At 42.7% G+C, this 20,572-nt stretch overlaps 2 protein-coding genes across 2 annotated transcripts; one reads left to right on the forward strand and one right to left on the reverse strand.

Annotated features, from left to right (window-relative positions):
• Positions 1–519: 519 nt before the first annotated feature.
• On the reverse strand, positions 520–7,674 carry MCEE (methylmalonyl-CoA epimerase). The gene is made up of 3 exons (XM_061158861.1): positions 7,528–7,674; positions 3,213–3,547; positions 520–936 (listed from the first exon to the last, which is right to left on the reverse strand). Exons 1-3 carry the CDS (start codon positions 7,577–7,579, stop codon positions 784–786), a joined length of 540 nt encoding a protein of 179 aa, XP_061014844.1. The 5' UTR covers positions 7,580–7,674; the 3' UTR covers positions 520–783.
• A 94-nt stretch (positions 7,675–7,768) lies between these two features.
• On the forward strand, positions 7,769–19,978 carry MPHOSPH10 (M-phase phosphoprotein 10). The gene is made up of 11 exons (XM_061158860.1): positions 7,769–8,247; positions 10,525–11,230; positions 11,785–11,936; positions 12,401–12,572; positions 14,691–14,832; positions 15,596–15,663; positions 16,492–16,629; positions 17,362–17,472; positions 17,970–18,077; positions 19,122–19,352; positions 19,733–19,978. The coding sequence occupies exons 1-11, from the start codon at positions 8,159–8,161 to the stop codon at positions 19,880–19,882; spliced, it is 2,067 nt and encodes a 688-aa protein (XP_061014843.1). The 5' UTR covers positions 7,769–8,158; the 3' UTR covers positions 19,883–19,978.
• Positions 19,979–20,572: the final 594 nt, after the last annotated feature.

Raw genomic sequence — 20,572 nt, forward strand, 5'->3', positions numbered from 1 at the left:
CTGGCTCCTAGGGTACATCCTAAGGATGTAGTGAGAGACTACATCATTGTGGTTATCAGGGGTCATTAAGATCTTATTTGTACAGTTTTTCAGTATGTTCTTTCTATCTCTTCTTGATCTCTTCTGCTTCTATTAGGTCATTATCACTTCTGTCCTTTACTGTGCCCATCTTTGGATGAAATATTCCTTTGCTATTTCCAATTTTCTATGTCTACTGACTAAAAAAAATCACCTATCTATGTACCCACTAGATTAGGCACCAAGTTTGCCACAAAACTTCCTGTTTATAATCCAGCACTAGCCCCCAAAATAAAGAGCTTGTGAGGATGCACTGCTACAGAAGAACAAAAATTCTGAGGTCAACACTTTTTATCCTTAAACAGGTTGCTCTAAAACATTCTCTGTAACATCCTTAGGAAGCAGTTTGTCCCAGATACATGGCCATGTGGCTGTCAGGTGTCCTCTATGCCTCCATCCTGCCCCCCTTTCCACTCAGCAGACTCACTGTACTCAACCCCATTTCAGAACAGGAATAATTTATTTCTATGAATATGACTTTAATAATATTCCATAAGTATTCAGTAGTCAAAGTTTTCTCCAAATCAAGAAAAAAGAATCCAACATAATCAGCAAAGATTTTGTGTGTGTATATATGTATATACACACATATAATTTTAAAAATCTCTGTAATTTAGTTCTGTGACAGAAGCAGTGAAGGACTCGATGTTGAAGCACCCTGTGATAAGGCTTTTTCAGGGTGATCAGTTTCTTGTGAATTATTCATCAGGCTTGCTCCAATTCCACAAGGACTCCACCACAGTCACTAGGATGGAGAAAGATCACTGGTTTTCCATGTGCTCCTATTTTGGCCTCTTCACTTAAAATACGAATCTTTTTTTCTTTCAAATCCATCACAGCCACATTTATATTATCCACCTTGAGAAAAGGAAATAAACAAGAACACATTTGAGATCATAAAAATACCAAACTACAGTATCTTAAGACGTAGAAGAAACTTTGCAAACATGTGTCTAACTCCTCTGCCTTTGGGCAGAACCATTCTTTAACCATCACAAAAATAAGAGTTTGCTAAATTTTCCTAGGTGAGCAACCACAGTGCTTAAGCATTTTCTCTATTAGTAAACATTTCTCCTTAGGACCTAAATGGTGTCTGCTTTACTTCATAGCATGTTCTTGTTGCAGCACTATTGATGATTCTTCACAAGTTATTTTTCCTAAGAGTCTTGGCTTCTTCATTTACAAGAGAGAGATGAGGCCCACCATACATATAGCTAAGAGTTCAAAATGAGATAACAGATGAGAAGCTTCGAGCACAGTTTATAGAAGGTACTCAACAGATATGAGTGCCTCCCTGATCTCCAAACCTCCCATCTGCCAAACTGTCTGATTATTACTTTTATTTTGGCCATGCAGTATGACATGTGGGATTTTACTCCCATGACCAGGGATCAAACTTGCGCCCCTTGCACTGAAAGTGTGGATTCTTAACCATTGGACTACCAAGGAAATCACTGGTTATTACTTTTGAGATCAGAACTTCATATTCATGAAAATCACTATTAAACTGTCACCAGAATATCTTTTACCATTCTTGAAAAATCCAGAAATGTATAATTTTGCAACTCTCTTCTAAGCCATTTCTATTTTCTTCATATTTATTGGTAGTCTAGAAAGGAGCAAATGTGTTTCTAAATACTTGATGGAAGAGTGATTTTTCTCATTTCTGAGGGTTTCTCAGGTGGTGTTAGTATAAAGAACCCACCTGTCAATGCAGGAGACATAAGAGACACAATTTGATCCTTTCATCAGGAAGATCCCCTGGAGGAGGACATAGCAACCTACTCCAGCATTCTTGCCTGGAGAATGTCATGGACAGAGGAACCTGGCGGGCTACAGTCCATAGGGTCACAAAGAGTCAGACACAATTGAGTGACTTAACACGTACCTGTCTCAGAAAGTCATCCTCCTAGATTGGGAACCCAGTAAGTAGATAGAAAGGGATAGTAAGAACCCCTGCATTCTGAGGCAGTCCTACATCACCCTGGAGTTTAATGATCTAATAGCTTCACAAACAATTAAAAAAAAAAATTACAAAACCCCAGAGAGAACAACATCCATGTATCCAAATATAGACTTAACAAATGTTCACATTTATACAGCCTTATTTTCAAAGAGCCAAGGATTACATACTGCCTTTTAAAACTGGTTGAACAACGGATGAGGATGCCAAATGTTACTAAAAATAAACTATAATCTCTTCAAAACAGAGTACATTCTTTCTGAAGACAAGTGCTCGGTGGAGGATACGCAGTAGGTTCTCTAATACGTTTGCAATGTGAACTGAATAAATACTTGTGTTCATGCTGGAATCCAACCTCCCTCTTTCCTGGACTGAGAATGAAGCCTAACTATTAATTATGTCATTTTTTAAATCAAGAGAGCTATCCTACCAAAATAATGTAAATCGAAGCATAATTAATACTGCTGATATTCCAAAAGCAGTTTTCAGAACATGAACATTTATGGATAAAGCCTCTCTAAAGAGACTGTTCTTGTCTAACATTTTTTTCCCCAGAAACTGTTAGCAGATGCAACTGAGAAGATGTGAGAAATCACAGTCAGTAACTGAAAATGTATTGCCTTTGTAATAAGGGTCAAGTTATTAAAATTTTAAAGATAGAAAATAATTATAATACTTAGCATGTATATGGAAATTCTTACTTTATAAAGTCTTGTCACTTGCTTCTTCTAATTGCCTTGTGACAAGGAAAACAGTGTATTCCTACTGCACAGAAGGTGCACATGATCAGTAAATACCATAGCAAAAATGCAAATCTGTTTTGGCCAACTTCAGTGGATAGTGACAATTAAATCCAAACTTCAGTGAGACATATTTTCATTATGATTTGCAGTTTTCTAGAGGGAAAGAGACTATATCTATAGATCCATCTTTGAAGAGGACCAATATTACTATGATTTTTCTGGTAGTCATGTACAGATATGAGAGTTGGACCATAAAGAAGGCTGAGTGCTGAAGAACTGATGCTTTCGAACTTGGATGCTAGAAAAGACTCTTGAGAGTCCCATGGACTGCAAGGAGATCAAACCAAATCAAAAGGAGAAATTTAAAAAACATAAAAGACATTTTAAAAGAGAAATTTACAACACCAAGGATTAAAGTAACTAAATACCTCAATGCAGACATGGTGCATCCCTCCAGCCTTGTTTTTCTTTAGGAATCCTGCAATTGGACTGTCACTTCCCAGTGGGTGCAGCAGCTCCATCTTGGTGTTTCCCAGGTTGACAAAAACGACGGACACTCCATGCTCTGGAAGAGGGACCGGCTCACCCACCTCGGCCCCCAGAACATTTTTATAAAATGCTCTGGCCTTTTCCAAGTCTGGCACTGCGATTGCAACATGGTTGAGTCGACCCAGGTTCCATACAGGGCCAGCCCCTGGATGTGAGGACAGCGACGTGCAAGTTCTCACTGTTGAAACTGGAGTCCAAAGTCTGGGGAAAAGCCCTGAAAAATTGAACTGCCATTAACATCCCTCTTTTGAAAATTGATATCTAAAATTAATTTTTAAAAATACATGTAAAAATTATTTACTCATTCTTTTTAATTAGGGAAATTAAATCAGAGGAGATAAATGAAAAACGTACATCAGAATTATTCATCCTGCTCTGAAATAACTGTCTGGAATTAAAAGGCTAATTCTAAACTTGTTATTCGCTGTTGCTTTGTTTTTGGCTGTACCATGCGGCTTTTGGGATCTTAGTTCCCTAACCGGGGGCTGAACCCACACTCTTGGCAGTGAAAGCACAGAGTCCTAACCACTGGACCACCAGGGAATTCCCTTCTGTGCTTTTTAGATTCAGGACAAAGGGTGACATTTTTCATAAGAATTTATATTTACCATTAACACTTAAAGGAAAGCTGCATATCACAAAGAATCATTTGTTACTCTCTGTATTTCATAAAGGATAAGTTTGAACGTGACAGTGAAATGACATGCATTTAATGATGACAGCAAGGAATTTTCTTCTCTACCTACAACCAATTTTTTTGTCTTACATTCTGTAGTAAGTTAGTAAAAGTCATAACTTTAAGCACCTTTTAATGTGTACTTTATGTGGATGATTATCAACTAAAGAAAATATCTCATTAGGGGAAAAAACAGGCCAAGATCAAGAGGGTACTTAAACCTATGAGAACTTTCTCTGAGTGAGTTTAATTGTTCTTTTAATAATTTTGAAAGACTAGAAGCAGAAATGCCTCTAAATGTGAAGAAACTTTGCATCTGGAAACAGAAGCAGCCTGCAATGTGTTCTCTCCAAAACACTGGACTTTAAGAGCTGGACTCCCCCCCAGAATGAAAATCACAAATAAGTATGAGGTCTAAATATAACCTTGCAAAACTACATCACTTAATAAACAAGTATGAAATAGCAAGTTGAAGAACATGTGTTTTATTTTTATTTATTAGGCTGTGCCAGGTGTTAGTTGTGGCATGTGGGACATTTCGTAATTGCAGTATGTGGGATCTAGTTCCCAGACCAGGGTTCAAACCTGGGCCCTTTGCATTGGGAGCTTGGAGTCTTAGCCACTGGACCACCAGGGAAATCCCAAGAACACATATTTTACACAAAGCGTTGTTAGTTTTTAATGAAAAACACTTTAAATAGTACCTAGTATCACAGAGCTTCAGCTAAGCTAAAATTATTATTAATTTCCCTTTACTAAAGTTTTTTGACTAAGAGGAAAATTAAAGCAGCACCATTTGATTTGCTTGAGGACTGTAGGGTCTTTCTTGTTGGGAAGGCAGTCTCCTCAGCCGCAGCGGGCGGGGCCTGGAATGCTTCACCAGGTGACACAGAGCTCACAGCCTGAGTCACTCTTACCACCGTGTGGGGCCTCTCCCTCACCCAGGATCAGTGACTGCTCCCTTGTCTCTGCTTAAAGCCTGACTGTCACACCTGTCCTCCGCAGGGGAGGGACAAGGCTCCTTGTACTGCGGCACTGTGGCAAAGGGGAGCATGTACAGGCAACGTGTCCTGCCCTAGCCACAGGGAGACAGACCTGCTGGCCGTGGGGGACAGACACCCACTACCGACGTCATCTTGCTCTGTGTCTTCTCCACGCACTGTCCCAACTGGTGCTCGCGTTCTCCTTGGCGAAACCAGTTCTTTGGAGTATCTTTCAGTGTATCACCATGAAATTCAATTGTGCTCCAAGCCAGTACACACATAAAGATACCATTTAAAGCAGATTTCATAAAAAGAATACCTAATCCTTACTATATGGGATGTGTTCTAATCTTTTCTCTTCTATTTTATTTTAGTTAAAAAAAAAATACTGGTCCTACCCACTAAATATCTGCCTTGCTAGTTTCTTGTAAAAATTAGGTATTTGATGTCAAAAATATACTACTACAGTGCAAGACATATATAACTGGCAATCAATAAATTTGGCCATTCTTATTGTTAATGACACACAGTGATTGCTGGTTCAGTGGCAAGCAGGGTTCTGTGGAGACCAAGAAGCCATATGAAGGGCACAGTGAATTTTAAAAATGCTAACAACCAAGAAAATCATCAGTCAGACTGCAGAAACGGCCCAGTCTCTACGCCTTCTCCACACCGCTGGGATCTTTCACCCGTGGAGGACAGATCCCATGGTGTAACAACTCGTTGATTTGACCTTTCTCCCAATAAAGACCTACAGGTTATCTTAACATTAGAGTTACGCAACAATACTACCACACAATCTTGCCTAAGCAAACTGTGATCACCAATTCTGAAACAGGAGGGCACTGTGAGGTGGTCCAGCTCTGCCTATTAGTTTTGATGGCCATAAATTAGAGAGAATAGTCATAGTTCAAGGGAGTACTTTAATAACCTTCCCACTTAGAGGGAAAAAAAAAAGAACTGGTCTGATTTTCTTCCAGGTCACAATGAGTGGCAAAGCTGGGTCTCAAGTCCAGGTCTGTTTGACAACAAAGTTGATGTTGTTCAACCACGATGTTTAATTTTCCCATTCTACTAACATTATATACCATTTTTTTAGCTGAGCTGTGTGGCATGTGGGATACTAGTTCCCCAACTAGGGATCAAAATCATGCCCCCTGCATTGGGAGCATGAAGATTTAACCACTGGACCACCAGGCAAGTCCTTCTTTACCATTCTTTGATTCTCAGTTTTTAATATCTTTAGGGTAAAGCCTATGAATAATATCTATTTTCTAAGAAATAGCTTTCTAAGAGATGAGATGACTGTTTTGTGAGTATTTTTTCATGTATATATCACCTCTTTAAACTGATCCAGGGCTGAGACAGTTACAACTATTACGGTGCACTTTGTATAGGGCTCATCACTTAGATTTGGTGACTAGCAATGATAGATGTATAAGACATTTTGTGACTATAAGAAAGACTATGTTGTTGTTGTTTAGACGCTCAGTAAGTCATGTCTGACTCTTTGCAACACCATAGACTGTAGCCCGCCAGGGTCCTCTGTCCATGGAATTCTCCAGGCAAGAATACTGGAGTGGGTTGCTCTTTCCTTCTCCAGGGGATCTTCCCAACCCAGGGATCAAAACTGTGTCTCCTGCTTGGCAGGCAGATTCTTCACCACTGAGCCACCTGGGAGCCAAAAACAGTGATCAATAAAGTACTTGTTCAGTTAGAGACAGGACTTTAAAGTACTTCAACTGTAAGTTTCAAGACAGCATTTTCTAGGAGAGAAACCTAACATTATTTAGGGTTCATGCCCTTGAACACTTTTTGAAGGTGCTCAGCTTAAGTACTTTTTGTCACGAATGTTCAGGAGTAACTCTTGAGATATCACCACTTGGCAACTCGTTCCTATCAGGGAATTTCAGATTAAGAGAAATGGTTACCCCCTGATGAAGAATGAAGAGGGGAAAAAAAAAAAAAAAAGAGGAGAAAGTAGATGAACTGGTATGTCAGAGAACTTGAGGGGTTTTGTTTCTTTTTTAATGGTGGTATAGAGGACTCAAGGAACCTTCCACATCCGTCTGCTGCTTTCTCCCCTGGCTTTATACAAGCTCATGAATATCTTAGGACACGTGGGAAGAAGACACACACCTTCCATATTCTTTACACAACTGACCTTCCAGAGTGGGCCCGAGTTCAGCCTGCGTTTTCAGCGCTTCTTCTGGTTCCTCCCCCGTCTCTCACTGTCCTTTTGCCATTCACTACATTTGCGTCTGGCTCGGCCTGGCTGCCCCTTAGCTGGACGACCCCGCCTCTGGGGCCACATAGAGAATTGCTGAACGTCAGACGCAAACACAGAAGGAAATCCCCAGGCTAACCCGAGGCGTCCCTGGGAAGCTCTACAGGCGCTGACAGCAGCCAAGGAACGCGCCTCGGGGGCAGACTGCAGCAGACCCAGGTGTGCTGACCACACGCGGCCTCTTTGCGCCCCGGCCTCCCTTCCCGCGAGCCCCACCCCTCGGACAGCCCCGATCCCGGAGTATTCACCTGCGGCGCTCGCGGCCGCCACCTTCAGCACTCGTGCCATCTTGGGAAGCATCTGCTAATTTCAGACTTGCAGTTCCGTGGGAGGGGCGACTGTGCGGCAGGGGGCGGGACAACCGTGTTAGGGGCGGTGCGAGAGGCCTAAAGGGCGGAGCAAACGAGGCTAGGGGCGGGGCAAGAGCCCGGAGGGGCGGGACAGACGAGGCTAAGAGCCGAACAAAATCTCCGGGGTCTGGCGAGTGTGCTGCGTTTTTGTGTGTGCCGGGGGGCGGGCCCTCTGTTTTACAGCACAATGTTGAAGTCACCGAGTGCGTCTAAAGCAGAAACTTAAAAGGAGGACGCGACACCTCCTGTGGGCCCCTCAGGAATACAAAACAAAAAGTTTGGAGAAATTTCATCCAGCTGACCAAAGGCGACTTTCGGTTTCCAGGCCCGCGCCCCAACCCTGCGCAAAACCGGTTAAAGTTCTCGGGCCGTCATTGGCTGAAGCTGGAGATGGGTCCGGAACCTGTGCGCCGCGGAACCTTAGTTTCCTGGCTTCAGTCGCGCGGGGGGGCGAATCTTTGCGGCGCGGTTTCCGGGCGGTGGCTCACTTCCTTTGCATGCGGCGCTGTGTCCGGAGTGGCAGTAAGCCATGGCCCCGCCAGCCTGGCGCCGGCGGACCCTGGAGCGGTGCCTGAGGGAGGTCGGTAAAGCCACCGACAGGCCAGAGTGCTTCCTCACGTAAGTGCCCAGATCCCGGGCTCTGGGGCGGCGTAGGACTCGCGTGGACGCGGGCTGCGGGCTCCGGGCAAGTTCCAGATTAGGGGAAGGGGAGAGCTCTTTTCCTTTACGTTTCAGGTAGTTTGCGCTCCCCTGGCCTGTCACACTTCTTTAGATAGTTAAGAGCTATGTTCTGTGGGTCTCTCAGTTCTGTGCTGCTGAACTCAAACTAACCTGGGTTTTTACAGTTTCGAGGTCTCCATGCCCTCATCCTTCACACAGACGCACCGGGTGGCGTGCTCTTTCTCTCATCTGTTCCCAGAGCACCCAGTGCTTACTTACTCATCATCAGGCTTTATTGAAAGTACTCATTGCTTATCTATCCACCCCACGACTGAACCTCTTGAAAATTAGGATTGTCTTTAATCTCCCTTCCCAGCACGAGCTCTTGGTGTTTTTGTTCGAAGACTATATAGAGATCTTGTATTTCAAGCCCGACCTTTCCTTTGAGCTCCAGGCTCACAGCCAACTACAGCCGTACACTCAGCATCTTAGATTCAGTCTGTCCAAAATGAACTGTTGCTCTGTTTGCTTCTCTGCCCTCCCTGAGATCCTTTCCCCGTTCTCTCCACCTGCCTTCCCTATCACATTGTATCTTTACAGTTTTTCAGACGCAAACCAAGCCACTTCCTCAGTGTCTTCCTTTTTCTCCACTACATCCAGTTCATTAGCAAATCCTGTCAGTTACATCTCCAAACCATATTCCGAATTTGACTATCGCAGCTCTGATCCCAGCACAGTTGTGCATCCTTTGCCTGCATCAGCCTCCTGATCACCTTCATTTCATTCCTTCTCCTTGGCAGGCCATCTCTCTAAGTCAGGTCATTTTGCTTCTCTGCTTTAAAATCTTTAATTTTTTAAAAAAGATTTTAAAATATTTGTACTGTTTCATTTATTTACTTTCAATATTTCCTGATTTATTTGGCTGCACCGTGTCTTAGTTGCAGCACTAGGGATCTTTAGTTGCTACATGTGAATTCTTAGCTGCGGCAGGTCAGGGATCAGTTCCCTGACCATGGATCAAACCCAGGCCCTGTACATTGGAAGTGTGGAGTCTTAGCTGGTGGACCACCAGGGAAGTACCCAAAACCTTCACTTATGAAAATAACAGCCTCTTATCTCTGAGGCCTGCATGATCTGGCTCCCACCCATCTCTCTAACCTTTCTTTCTGCCTCCTTCACCACACTCAAGCCAAGCTGGCCTTTCTGCTCCTCAGATTCACCAGCCTCATTTATGTCTTAGGAAATTTATTCTTGCTATTTCTTCTGCCTGAAATATGTGTCTCCAGATTTTTGTCAGACTGTCATCTTACAGATAGGTATCAGCTCAGATGTCACAGCTATTCTGTGACCACTCTTGCCACAGCAGGTGTTGACTGTGGACTGACTGAATGGAGTGGCCTGTGATATAGCAGAGTTGAGAATTTAAGGCTAAGATACACTCCATGCACGCTCAGTCGTGTCTGACTCTTGTGACTCTATGGACTGTAACCCGCCAGGCTTCTCTGTCCATGGGACTCCAGGCAAGAATGCTGGAATGGGTTGCCATTTCCTCATCCAGAAGATTCACTCTTTATCTCTAGGCAGAGAGGTCTGTAATGGGTTCCCTGCCTGAAATCTAGCAGATTCAGAGATACTGGGTTGTCACCTTTTATATACTAATGCAATTCTTGGGCAAGACAGTACACTCTTGGGGGCCAGAATCCATTCTTAAAATGGAGATTTCATCCTGCCATGTGCCTTAGCCTGGAAGGACCTAGAGAATATTATGCCTGTTGCAGTCAGTCATAGAAAGACAAATGCTGTATGTTATCATTTACATGTGGAATTTTAAAAGAAATATAGATGAATGTATATAGCAGAACAGAAACAGACTCACAAATATACAGAACCAAAAAGTGGTTGCTGGGGGCTGGGGGGGGGAGTGGGACCTGTAGGATGAAATAGGAGTGTGGGATTAAGAGATACCAACTACCATGTGTAAACTAGATGAGCAACAAGGATATATTGTATGGCAATGGAACAATCTTGGCCATTAGCTTCTAATAACTTAATCGAGTATAATCAATAAGAATACTGAATCACTGAAACTAATATAATATTGTAAAGCAGTACTTCAACTTTTAAAAAATTTGATTTTGCACATGTGTTGGCCTTTCTTTTCCTTTCATTTCTGAGTGCTGTGAACTTGTTAACTCTATAAATCTCACTTAACTCCTTCTCCCTGCCTCTTAACAGCATTCAACATGAACTGGCATCGAAGTTTACTTCTTTAACAAAAGTACTTTATGACTTTAATAAAGTACTAGAGAATGACAGGAAACATGGGAGTCCTTTAGAAAAATTGATGATAAATAATTTCGATGATGAGCAGATTTGGCAACAATTGGAACTGCAAAATGAACCAATTTTACAGCACTTCCAGAGTGCAGTTAGTGAAACCATTGAAGATGAAGACATCAGTCTTCTCCCAGAGAGTGAAGAGCAGGAGTGTGAAGAGGATGTGATGGAGCTGGAGGCTGCTGGCCAGGAGGACCTGGAACAAGATTTAGAGGAGGAGGAGGTGGAGGAAGCAGAGGAGGAGGAAGTGTCAGACCTGAGTGCTGATGATCCTGATGCAGATCAGAGAGCCACAAATTCAAGCAAATTGCATCTGAGGGAAAGCCCAGATTTCAGTGATGAGAACTCTGATCTTGATTTTGATATCAGCAAACTGGAACGTCAGAGCAAGGTGCAAAGCAGAGTGCCTAAACCAAAGCAGAAACCAATAGAAAAGTCCATAGTAGATGATAAATTCTTCAAGCTCTCTGAGATGGAGACCTTTTTAGAAAACATGGAAAAGGAAGAGGAACACAGAGATGACCAAGAGGAAGATGATGTTGATTTTTTTGAAGATATGGATTCCGATGAAGATGAAGGACTGTTTGGGGGCCAAGATCTTAAGGTAAAGTTTGGGGAGAGGACAGAGTGTTCTTTTTGCCTCATCACATGAGATGGGGTTCTATTTCTCCAGAAGAGGGTTAAAATACTTCAAAATTCACCAGGGTATCAGTGAAATATTTAGATCAGGTTAAAAAAAAGGGAGGGACTGGAGAAATTAAAGCAAAGCCATCATTTCCTTATCATGAAACACTCCTTTGTAGCTTCAGAACCATAGTCACACATGTTACGGAGATTCAGAATTTTCCCTCAAACATGGATTTTCACCAAGCACTAAGAATAAGAATGAAAGAAGATATTTGTATACTTTATGTAGTCAGGGATGTTTTGGAAATACTTGTAGTTAGAAGATTTGGAGAGAAGAATGTGGTGCTCTGTCTTTCAGTTATAAATGAATGTGTGCTTCCGTTCAGTTTGCTGTGTTCTGATAGTTCTTAGGGTTTTGTAGTAGTGTTATTAGTTGCTGACTTCCCCTACACAGTATGCATACACATTTATGCGTGATTTAATGTATTTTTCTATCCTTGATTAAAGGTTTTAAAAGCATTTTTGTTTTAGTCAGGTAAAAGTTCCAGAAACCTGAAATACAAAGATTTCTTTGATCCAGTTGAAAGTGATGAAGACGTAGCAAGTGTCCACGACGATGGGAATGAACTGGCTTCAAATGAAGAGGAAGAGATTACTGAAGGAGAAGAAAGCATTTCTGAGATGTGAGTATTTTGAGTCCTTTACACTGTAAGCTGGAACTGCCCAGTCATCTGTGTACTACTAGTCGTCAGATGTGATTGTCCTAAGAAATGGGATTCTGTAAGGTCAGACAGTCTCAGAATAGCCAGAGGAAGTCACCAAATTTGAAGGGACGTCAGAGACGGCCTAGTGCAAATCAGCCTGACTGGCAGTAGCAGGCAGACCTTCCTTACCAGGAGCTCTGATTTGTTTTCTGTGCCAATAAAAATACCCTGTTGTTACTTAGGTGAGATAAGTCTGTATTATAGATTGATGAATAATTTGTTTTCTATATGTTGGACACTTTGTTCTATTTTACCTAAATACTGGAAGTTCTGAATATTTAATTGCACTGTCTACAAAAGAAATTTAACTGCTAAGTTTGTTTCTTTTTGATTTTCTAATGAAAACTGGTATATTTCCTTTCATAAGTGTTTTGGTCTCATAGGGATGAAGATGATGACCTTGAAGAAAGTGGAGACAGTAAACAACATAAAGAAACCTCGAAAAGAGTGACCTTTGCTCTGCCCAATGATGAGGACACTGAAGATAAAAATGTCTTAAATGTACAGAAAGACTCTGATGAAGTCAAGTCCTCTTTTGAAAAAAGACAAGAAAAGGTAATAATTAGGAAATTTAAGGGATTTTTAAATTATGTTTAACAGTGATTGTCGAACTCAAACTACTAACTAATCTGCCCTGGTTTTGTGTGTGTGTGTATGGCAGGGGGCTTGTTTTTTTCGATGGTACACCTAATTATCCTTTAAAAAAAAAATCTTGTTGCTCTCTGTGGCAGTGCATAGAGATAACCATGTGGGAAGCAGCTAATTTACAAAATTCAGTGCTGCATTTCCGAACCTGTGGCTTTCAGTATGGAGCCCATGTATCAAACTTGTTTCTGTGTCCTTGCTGTCTTTATACCTGAGACAGGTTTTTTCGTAACTGGCTGTCCTATGAGCCTCTTCTGGTAACCGCTTCAATTGCTTGTATCTGTGAGGTGCCATGCAGCCAGAAATCTAATTAATACCATCTCAAACACATTTTCCAAAGTTGATAAAAAATTATTCCCTTATGACATGCTGTCAGACAAAATGTTGTTTGAAAATAATAGATATAGCCTGGCTCCAGACATTGGGCTTTATCATTTAACTGTCTTAAAATTATATCACACAACTTGAAATGAGAATAAGTAAATAACCAAAGATACCAAGGATATCAAGAGCATTATTTTAAAAAGAGAATCTGAGTTAAATCTATGATTATCAGATTGTTCCCTGAAGAGAAAGTCTTTAAGGAAAAAAAGTGAAAGAAAATGAGAAACTTGTCCTTGAGTTGGTGACCTTCCCTCCTTACACTGCCACCCAAAAAAAAAAAAAAAGTGGGTTTAGTTTACTGGGGAATTGTATCAGGCCTTCAAGAAGTGGATAATTGAGTACTGTTTGATCAGTTCCCGCATATGAAGAGTAAAGCTTCCAAATTGTCTTCTTGTGAAGCTATGATTACACGAGTACCCAAACCTGACATGTAACATTGAAACACGCACAGTCTCACTTGTGAATAGTGATGTGGAAATGCAAAAAAGTAACGCTACCATAGCTGTGTGGGCCTTGTCCTCTTGATTCGGGATTAGGAAATCTATTCATTTAACTTAATACTTGTTACGGTAGGTTAAGGAGAAAAATCATATAGTCACCTTCATATGTGTCAAAAAAAGATGTTTAGTAAAATTCAATATTCATTCCTAATTTTTTTTTTCACTTCTAGCGAAATATAAGTGTATCTAGCCCAAATCTGCCATCCTGCTTAATGGTGGAATTCTAGAAACATCCCTTTAAAAATCAAGAATAAGACTTATTTCCATTACCACTGTTACTTAAGATTCTTATAGAAGTGTTACTCATCCAGGGTAACTATGAAAGAAAACACTAGTAGGAGATAAGAAAACTGAAATGAAAGCTTTCATATTTGGAGAGAGAACTAGAAAAACCAAGCAGGTGAACTGGAAAGCTATTAGGAAAAATAATTTGGTAAGGTTGCTGAAAATGCTGTCATCTTATACACCATGAAGTCATTATAGATGCCACCTCTTTAGACATTAGAGATAACTTGGATTGTGGGTGTGGATCAAGGGAGTAGTATGTATGTGCTCAGTCGTGTGTGACTCTTCTGCCACGCCATGGACTGCAGCCTGCCAGGTTCCTCTGTTCATAGCATTTCCCAGGCAAGAATGCTGGAGTGGGTTACCATTTCCTCCTCCAGGGGATCTTCTCAACCCAGGGACTGACAGGTGAATTCTTTACCACTGAGCCACCTGGGAAGCCTGGAGTCAGAAGGGTCAGGCTCCATCAGATACTGATGCTCTAATAAAAAATTACTTAGTCTTGGAATGCTCCAATAATTAAGTTGATAGTGGTTTGTGAATAAATAAAATAGGTCAGTTTCACTAGAATAGAGCCCAGAAATACACCCAAATGCTTCTGGGAGAGGTGAGTAAATAGTAAACATAACATTTCAAACAAGTGCGGGAAAGAGGTCATTTATAGCTCCTTATCCTATCTCCAGATAGGAGTAGAAGTCACTACTGCCATCCTTAAAAAAATGCAAAGACAAAGCAGGATTTTATTCAGGAACAATGCATTTCTTGCTCTCGCACTAGTAAAAATATTAGTTGCTTTTACTCACCTGTATGTCTAATTCTGTTTCCAAATGTGTGGTAACTCTTTCTGTCTCTTTCTCAGATGAATGAAAAAATTGCATCTTTGGAAAAAGAGTTGTTGGAGAAGAAACCTTGGCAGCTTCAAGGAGAAGTGACAGCGCAGAAGCGGCCCGAGAACAGCCTCCTGGAAGAGACCCTGCACTTCGACCACGCCGTGCGCATGGGTGCGTGTGCCCTCTGGGCTTCCACAGGTGTTCACGTACCCTTTTCGGTGGTTTTCATAGATTTGGAGTAATATTTCTTTCCTTCAAACTTTTTATTTTAAAAACTTGCAAACATACGGAAAAGTTGCAGACGAGTACAGTGGACAGATGTGTGCCGTTCTCCTGGGTTTGCCGATTGTTAACCTTTGGCCGTGTTTGCTTTCTCCCCTTGTTTATGTGTGGCTGTGTGTGTGTGCTTTTTTTCCCCCGAGTCATTTGAAAGTAAGTACCCAGGATCATGACACTTTGGTCCCGAGAACTAGAACATTCTCCCGTACAGCCACAAGGCCACTAATCCATCCAAGAATTACTACTGTACTGTCATGCCTAATGTGTCACCCATAATTAGAGTCCTGCTGCTAATCTGTTTACAGTGCCTGCTGTTACTGTCCAGTGATTAAATTGTGACTTCAGCCAGAATCCCAGACCATCTCATTGAATTCTTTCTTGTACCCATTATGTCAGAATGAATTTTCATTGTATTTAGTGTATAAAGGAGTGCATCCCCAGGTGCACAGGTTAAAAGTGTTAGCATTTACCACTGTGTGTACTTTGTAGCTTTGTGGTTCTCAAATTGCAGGGAGCACCAAAAAGGTTAGCTAACACACACATTAGTGTCCCTTTTCCCCCATTTCTGATATGGGAGGTGTGGGGTGGCCCAAGAATTCACAAAATCACGGGTTCATTTCTATCTACCTAACAATACACGTTCTGTATCCTATAGCACCTGTGATCACAGAGGAGACCACTCTCCAACTAGAGGATATCATTAAGCAGAGGATAAGAGATCAGGTCAGTAAGAATGAAATTTAACTTAATTCAAAGTTCACTGACATATTTAGAAATAGAATATTTTGGGAGTAGGAATAGCACTCTCTTTTCCTAGAATATTTGTTCCTATCAAGTTTTTGTTTAAAAGCCCTAAGTCTACCCCAAAGGTATCCTTGACCTTTGTTGTGTGAGGTACTGTCCTTGCTAGCACCCCAGAAAGAAGGGTGTTCTTCCTGAGGAGAACAAAGTAGCCAGAGCCTCTGCCATCCCCCACAACCCCCAGCCTTGCTAACCTTTCATGTGGTGTGGGATGAAGCTCTGGAGGGCGACTGGCGTCTGGCTTGACATGCTCACACCCAGGACCCTTGGTCCAGGCACTGTGTCTAGTGTGACATATGAAGGGTCTAGTTTTCAACTGTGTAAAACCTACCAAAGAGTTTTTGTTTAAAAACTGATCTTATTTTGTAAACTTAGACTAAAACTTGGGTATGGGGCATGTATAGCAAGAAATGACTTTGTAAGATGTGTATGCTTAAAATAGGAAGGGTTTGAGGGATGGGTATGATACACAGAGGATCTTTTCATTTGAAATGAAGTAAACTCTTGTCTTGACTGTTGGACAAACCACCACGGGGAGCTGTGGAATTCAAATTGGTAACCAGCATTTAAAACAAAAAAGGACAGTTAAGTGATGCCCTCTCTGCTTTGAGAAAACGCCTTCCTTTTGGCTGCAGTTTGCTTACTCTGTAATGATAATCGATATTCCAGAGGAAGAGGCCTAAGGGACCCTAGAAAGAAGTTACAGATTTTGTCTGTCAATTTATGTTCCATGTGCCTTTCCTGTTTCAGGCTTGGGATGATGTTGTACGCAAAGAAAAGCCTAAAGAGGATGCATTTGAGTATAAAAAGCGTTTAACACTGGACCACGAGAAGAGTAAATTGAGCCTTGCTGAAATTTACGAACAGGAGTACATCAAACTCAACCAGGTGAGGAGGCCACTATGGCAAAGCCATTGCCATTCAGGGAGGAGATGTAGAGAACGAGTTCTGTGGATTCTACCTACTGCTCAGGAGGTGTGAGAGACTGAAGTCCTGAGCTGGGGTCACATTGTGTAGTGTGAGGCAGCATGGCTATAGGAGCAGAGGGGCTGTAGTGCTCCCACGGAATATCACTGGCTAGGGGTAGTTTGCAGTCACTCTTGGTCCCCGGGTACTCTCACAGCTAATTATTAACTTTCCAGCAATTATTACAGCTGAATAATACTCTGTTATATGTGTGCCACAATTTACAGATCCAGTTTCAACAGTTGATGAGTATTTGGGCTGTTTCTGCCTTTTGTGAATAGTGTATCCATGGACATACGTGTATAGGTACTTAAATAAGTGTATGAGTACCTGCTTTAATTCTCTTGGGCATATACGTAAAAGTGGAGCTGCCAGGTCCTATGGTGATGCTCTGTTTAACTTCTGGAGGCAGAGACAGACGTGTTCCTACTGTGACTGCACCATTTTACATTCCCGCCAACAATGCCTAACTATTAAGGGCACTAAATTGTAAGTTCTAAATGTTAGCAGTTCAGTTGTGACAGTGACCTTACCTTGGGAAGTGTCTTTGGAGCTGAAGCCTGATGACGAGAAACTGGTGATGCTCTCATGGTCCTTGAGTGTTCTGTCCTGTGTCGCCACTTTAGTCTGATGATGTTGAACTGATTTCCTCAGCAAAAAACAGCAGAGGAAGAAAATCCAGAGCATGTAGAAATCCAGAAGATGATGGACTCCCTCTTCTTAAAGTTGGATGCGCTTTCAAACTTCCACTTCATCCCCAAGCCAGTAAGTGTGACATCTCGGGGAGTAGATGACAGATGAGAGACTCGCTGTTTGGTTGGGTTCAGAATGCACACCTGCAGGGTTTCCCATGAACCACAGGTTGGGCCTCCCATGTGGAAGGCTCGTGTCTGGTCCCAGGATGGATCTGGGCCCCCTAGCTGGTCTAGCCTGACTTCCATCTCCTTGGCGGTCCCTGCCAGACCCTCAGCCCTAGCCACAGGCTCTCCTCCTTTCCCACCCTTTCGCCCTGTCTGGTCTCTGGTTGTGTTTTCACTGTGTGATGGACTTGGGGTGTGGGTGGTGTCTGTACCTGGCATTTATCAATGCCTGCTACCTGTTGGGTTAGATCCTTCATGTCCACTAGCTCAGCCAACAGACCTCACACCTCTCATCTTAAATAATCTCCATGAAGTATGTTATACTTCTTTAGGTTCACTATTTAAGTGTTTTACATGAGGACCACTTCTGACTTCCTATCAAATGTGTTGTCTTTTTTCTAGCCTGTTCCAGAGATCAAAGTGGTATCAAATCTACCTGCTGTCACCATGGAGGAGGTTGCCCCCGTGAGTGTCAGTGACGCAGCCCTCCTGGCCCCAGAGGAGGTCAAGGTGAGAAGCCAGTATAGAAGTGTCTATAAATTGGTAGTTTATAGTCAGATCTCCATTTAACATCGTTTTCTCTGAGCTTATAGTGTTTATTCTAGCATATCTCAGCAGTTCCCACCTATAATCAAATTAGTAATATTATAGAATATTCAAATACAAGTTTTCTATAATCAGGTGTTATTATGAGATGTAGGTTTGAGAAATATTGTAAATGCTGATTACAAATATCTAGCATCAGTATCTTGTTATAATTCAGGTTGAATATTAGAAGTTTGAGGTTGTTAGATGTTAGCTAAGATGTTAGACTTGAAACAAACTGCATGTATTTAGCTGTGCTTTGATATTAGCATTTCTCCCTTTTGCTGTATCCACGTGAGGCTTATCAGTCCTGGAATCATGGTCTAGAACAGAGTGTGGGGGTCTAGGAAGAGCTGGACATACCACACACAGGACACCCCTGCCTTGTGTACTTGGGAGCCCTCGCCTGGCACAGGGGTGGTGGTTTCTGCCAGGAGGACTGATTTTTCCCAGGGCCTCATCCCCCCTGCAGCCTGGCAGCAGAGCCCTCCATTTTTGTGCTCACTTGCTTTGCTCTACCCACACCCACCCTTCAGAGCCTCTGCCTACTACCGTAGGCTGAGCTGGAGTGGAGGAGAAAAGGGAGGAAGTGGACCTTCACCAGCTAGATTTCCTGCCCTCAGTGGCTCAGAGCTGGGCAGCCTAGGCAGGTCCCTGGAGCCCAGGATGGGGTCTGCCTGCTTCTCCAAGAGGGGAAGCCTGACACCCATGCTTTCCAGGCCACCTTCGTAAAGGAGTATGCAGACCGAACTGTCACCGTCAGAGCACACGTCATGGGTCTTACAGTGCCTCCCGGGTCTTATAGCGCTTCTCAGGTCTTACATTGCTGAGTGGCCAGAGCCCCTCAGAGCCAGGGTGGGATCGGGCTGCTTCTCACACTTAGGCTACAGTCCATGCAGTTGCTTCTCTTACAGCTTCCGAAGTCATTAGGCTAGATTAATGAGTGTGGTGTTGGTGGTTTTTCAATAGGAAAAAAATAAAGCTGGAGATATAAAAACAGCTGCTGAGAAAACAGCTACAGATAAGAAACGAGAAAGGAGAAAAAAGAAATATCAAAAGCATTTGAAAATAAAGGAGAAAGAAAAGCGGAGAAGACTTCTTGAAAAGAATAACCCAGACCAGGCAGGGAGATATACCAAAGCAGTAGCCTCTGAAAAGCTGAAACAGCTGACCAAGACGGGCAAAGCCTCTCTGCTAAAGGTGAGGATGGGGAGGAGAGCTGTCGGGGCGTGAATACAGGGCCGATGGCACACTTTAGGTGACCTGGGCATCTAGTGACCAAGCCCACCCACAGAGGGAAAGGGAAGGGAGGGGAGGGGAAAGGCCGTGGGCACTGGCTGTGTTACAGCCTAAACCTTGGGTTTCAAGTGCAGGGGCTCATGGTCACCTGACGTTGTGAGACCACTGTAGTCGTTTAAAATGTGTATAATACTTCTGCTTTAATTGACACAGGCTGTCATAATTCTTCTGTCTAGTTCTTTTCCACATTTACACCGTGATGCCCTGTTGTAATCATTTGGTTTTGTTCATCTTTAAGCATAATACCTTACAGCATGACCTTGTGTTATTTCTAATTTCAGGATGAAGGTAAAGACAAAGCCTTAAAATCATCTCAGGCATTCTTTTCTAAATTACAAGATCAAGTGAAAATGCAAATCAGCAATGCAAAGAAAACCGAGAAGAAAAAGAAGAAAAACCAGGATATATCGGTTCATAAATTAAAGCTGTAATATATTTTGCATATAATGTAAATACTATTTACATGTGTAAGCTTATATTCTGTCATGGTTCCATTTTGTAATAAAATTTTTGAGAACTTTTCTTCACACAGACTACAGATGTTTGAGAATAGCAAGCCTTCCTCTGGGTGTGTGTGGGGACCTCTCTTCCCAGTGCCCCCCCCACAGTAGGCCTGGCCAGGGAAGGGGCCAGTCTGCAGGCTTGGACCCCACCCCCCTTCCCTGTCACAGCCAGCTGCCCACAGCAGAGGTCCTCATGTGTCTTCAGGGGGCCTTGGTTCTCTTCTCCCACTGCCCTGCCATCCTTCCACAGGACAGTGGGGTTTCCATCCATGTATCTTACATCCTTCTCCTTGGGAAGTGATCTCGTGTTGCATGAGCAGAGGCTTGTGAAGGCTGGGGAGCCCCATCCCTATTCAGGTGGGAGGAGGCGGGTGACATGGCTAGGAGAGAAGTGAGTGTGTTGGGAGGGCAGACCGGTGGCCCTTGGAACCTCCCATGACCACCATGGTGCTCCCTGTCTTGACCTCCCAGCCAAGGAAGACTGTCTTTCATCTATTAGGGCCTCACATTACCCTTTTGGGAGTAGAGGATGAGAACAAAGCTGACGCTGAAGCAGCAATGGGCAGTGTGGGAGGGCTCCTTTTTCTCCATACCCTTTGCAGCGTTTGTTTAGTAACA

The sequence above is a fragment of the Dama dama genome, chromosome 13 (genome assembly GCF_033118175.1).
Source record: "Dama dama isolate Ldn47 chromosome 13, ASM3311817v1, whole genome shotgun sequence".
NCBI lineage: Eukaryota > Metazoa > Chordata > Mammalia > Artiodactyla > Cervidae > Dama > Dama dama.

Bases quoted from the DNA above. Each gene is read 5' to 3' on its own strand.
- MCEE (XM_061158861.1), bottom strand. From the start codon at position 7,579: ATGCTTCCCAAGATGGCACGAGTGCTGAAGGTGGCGGCCGCGAGCGCC. The intron at 3,548-7,527 runs GTGAATACTCCG...TCAATTTTTCAG, and splicing joins GGCGGCCGCGAGCGCCGCAG to GGCTTTTCCCCAGACTTTGG. The intron at 937-3,212 runs GTATTTAGTTAC...CCTTTTCTCAAG, and splicing joins TGCACCATGTCTGCATTGAG to GTGGATAATATAAATGTGGC.
- MPHOSPH10 (XM_061158860.1), top strand. From the start codon at position 8,159: ATGGCCCCGCCAGCCTGGCGCCGGCGGACCCTGGAGCGGTGCCTGAGG. The intron at 8,248-10,524 runs GTAAGTGCCCAG...GCCTCTTAACAG, and splicing joins AGGCCAGAGTGCTTCCTCAC to CATTCAACATGAACTGGCAT. The intron at 12,573-14,690 runs GTAATAATTAGG...TCTCTTTCTCAG, and splicing joins TTGAAAAAAGACAAGAAAAG to ATGAATGAAAAAATTGCATC.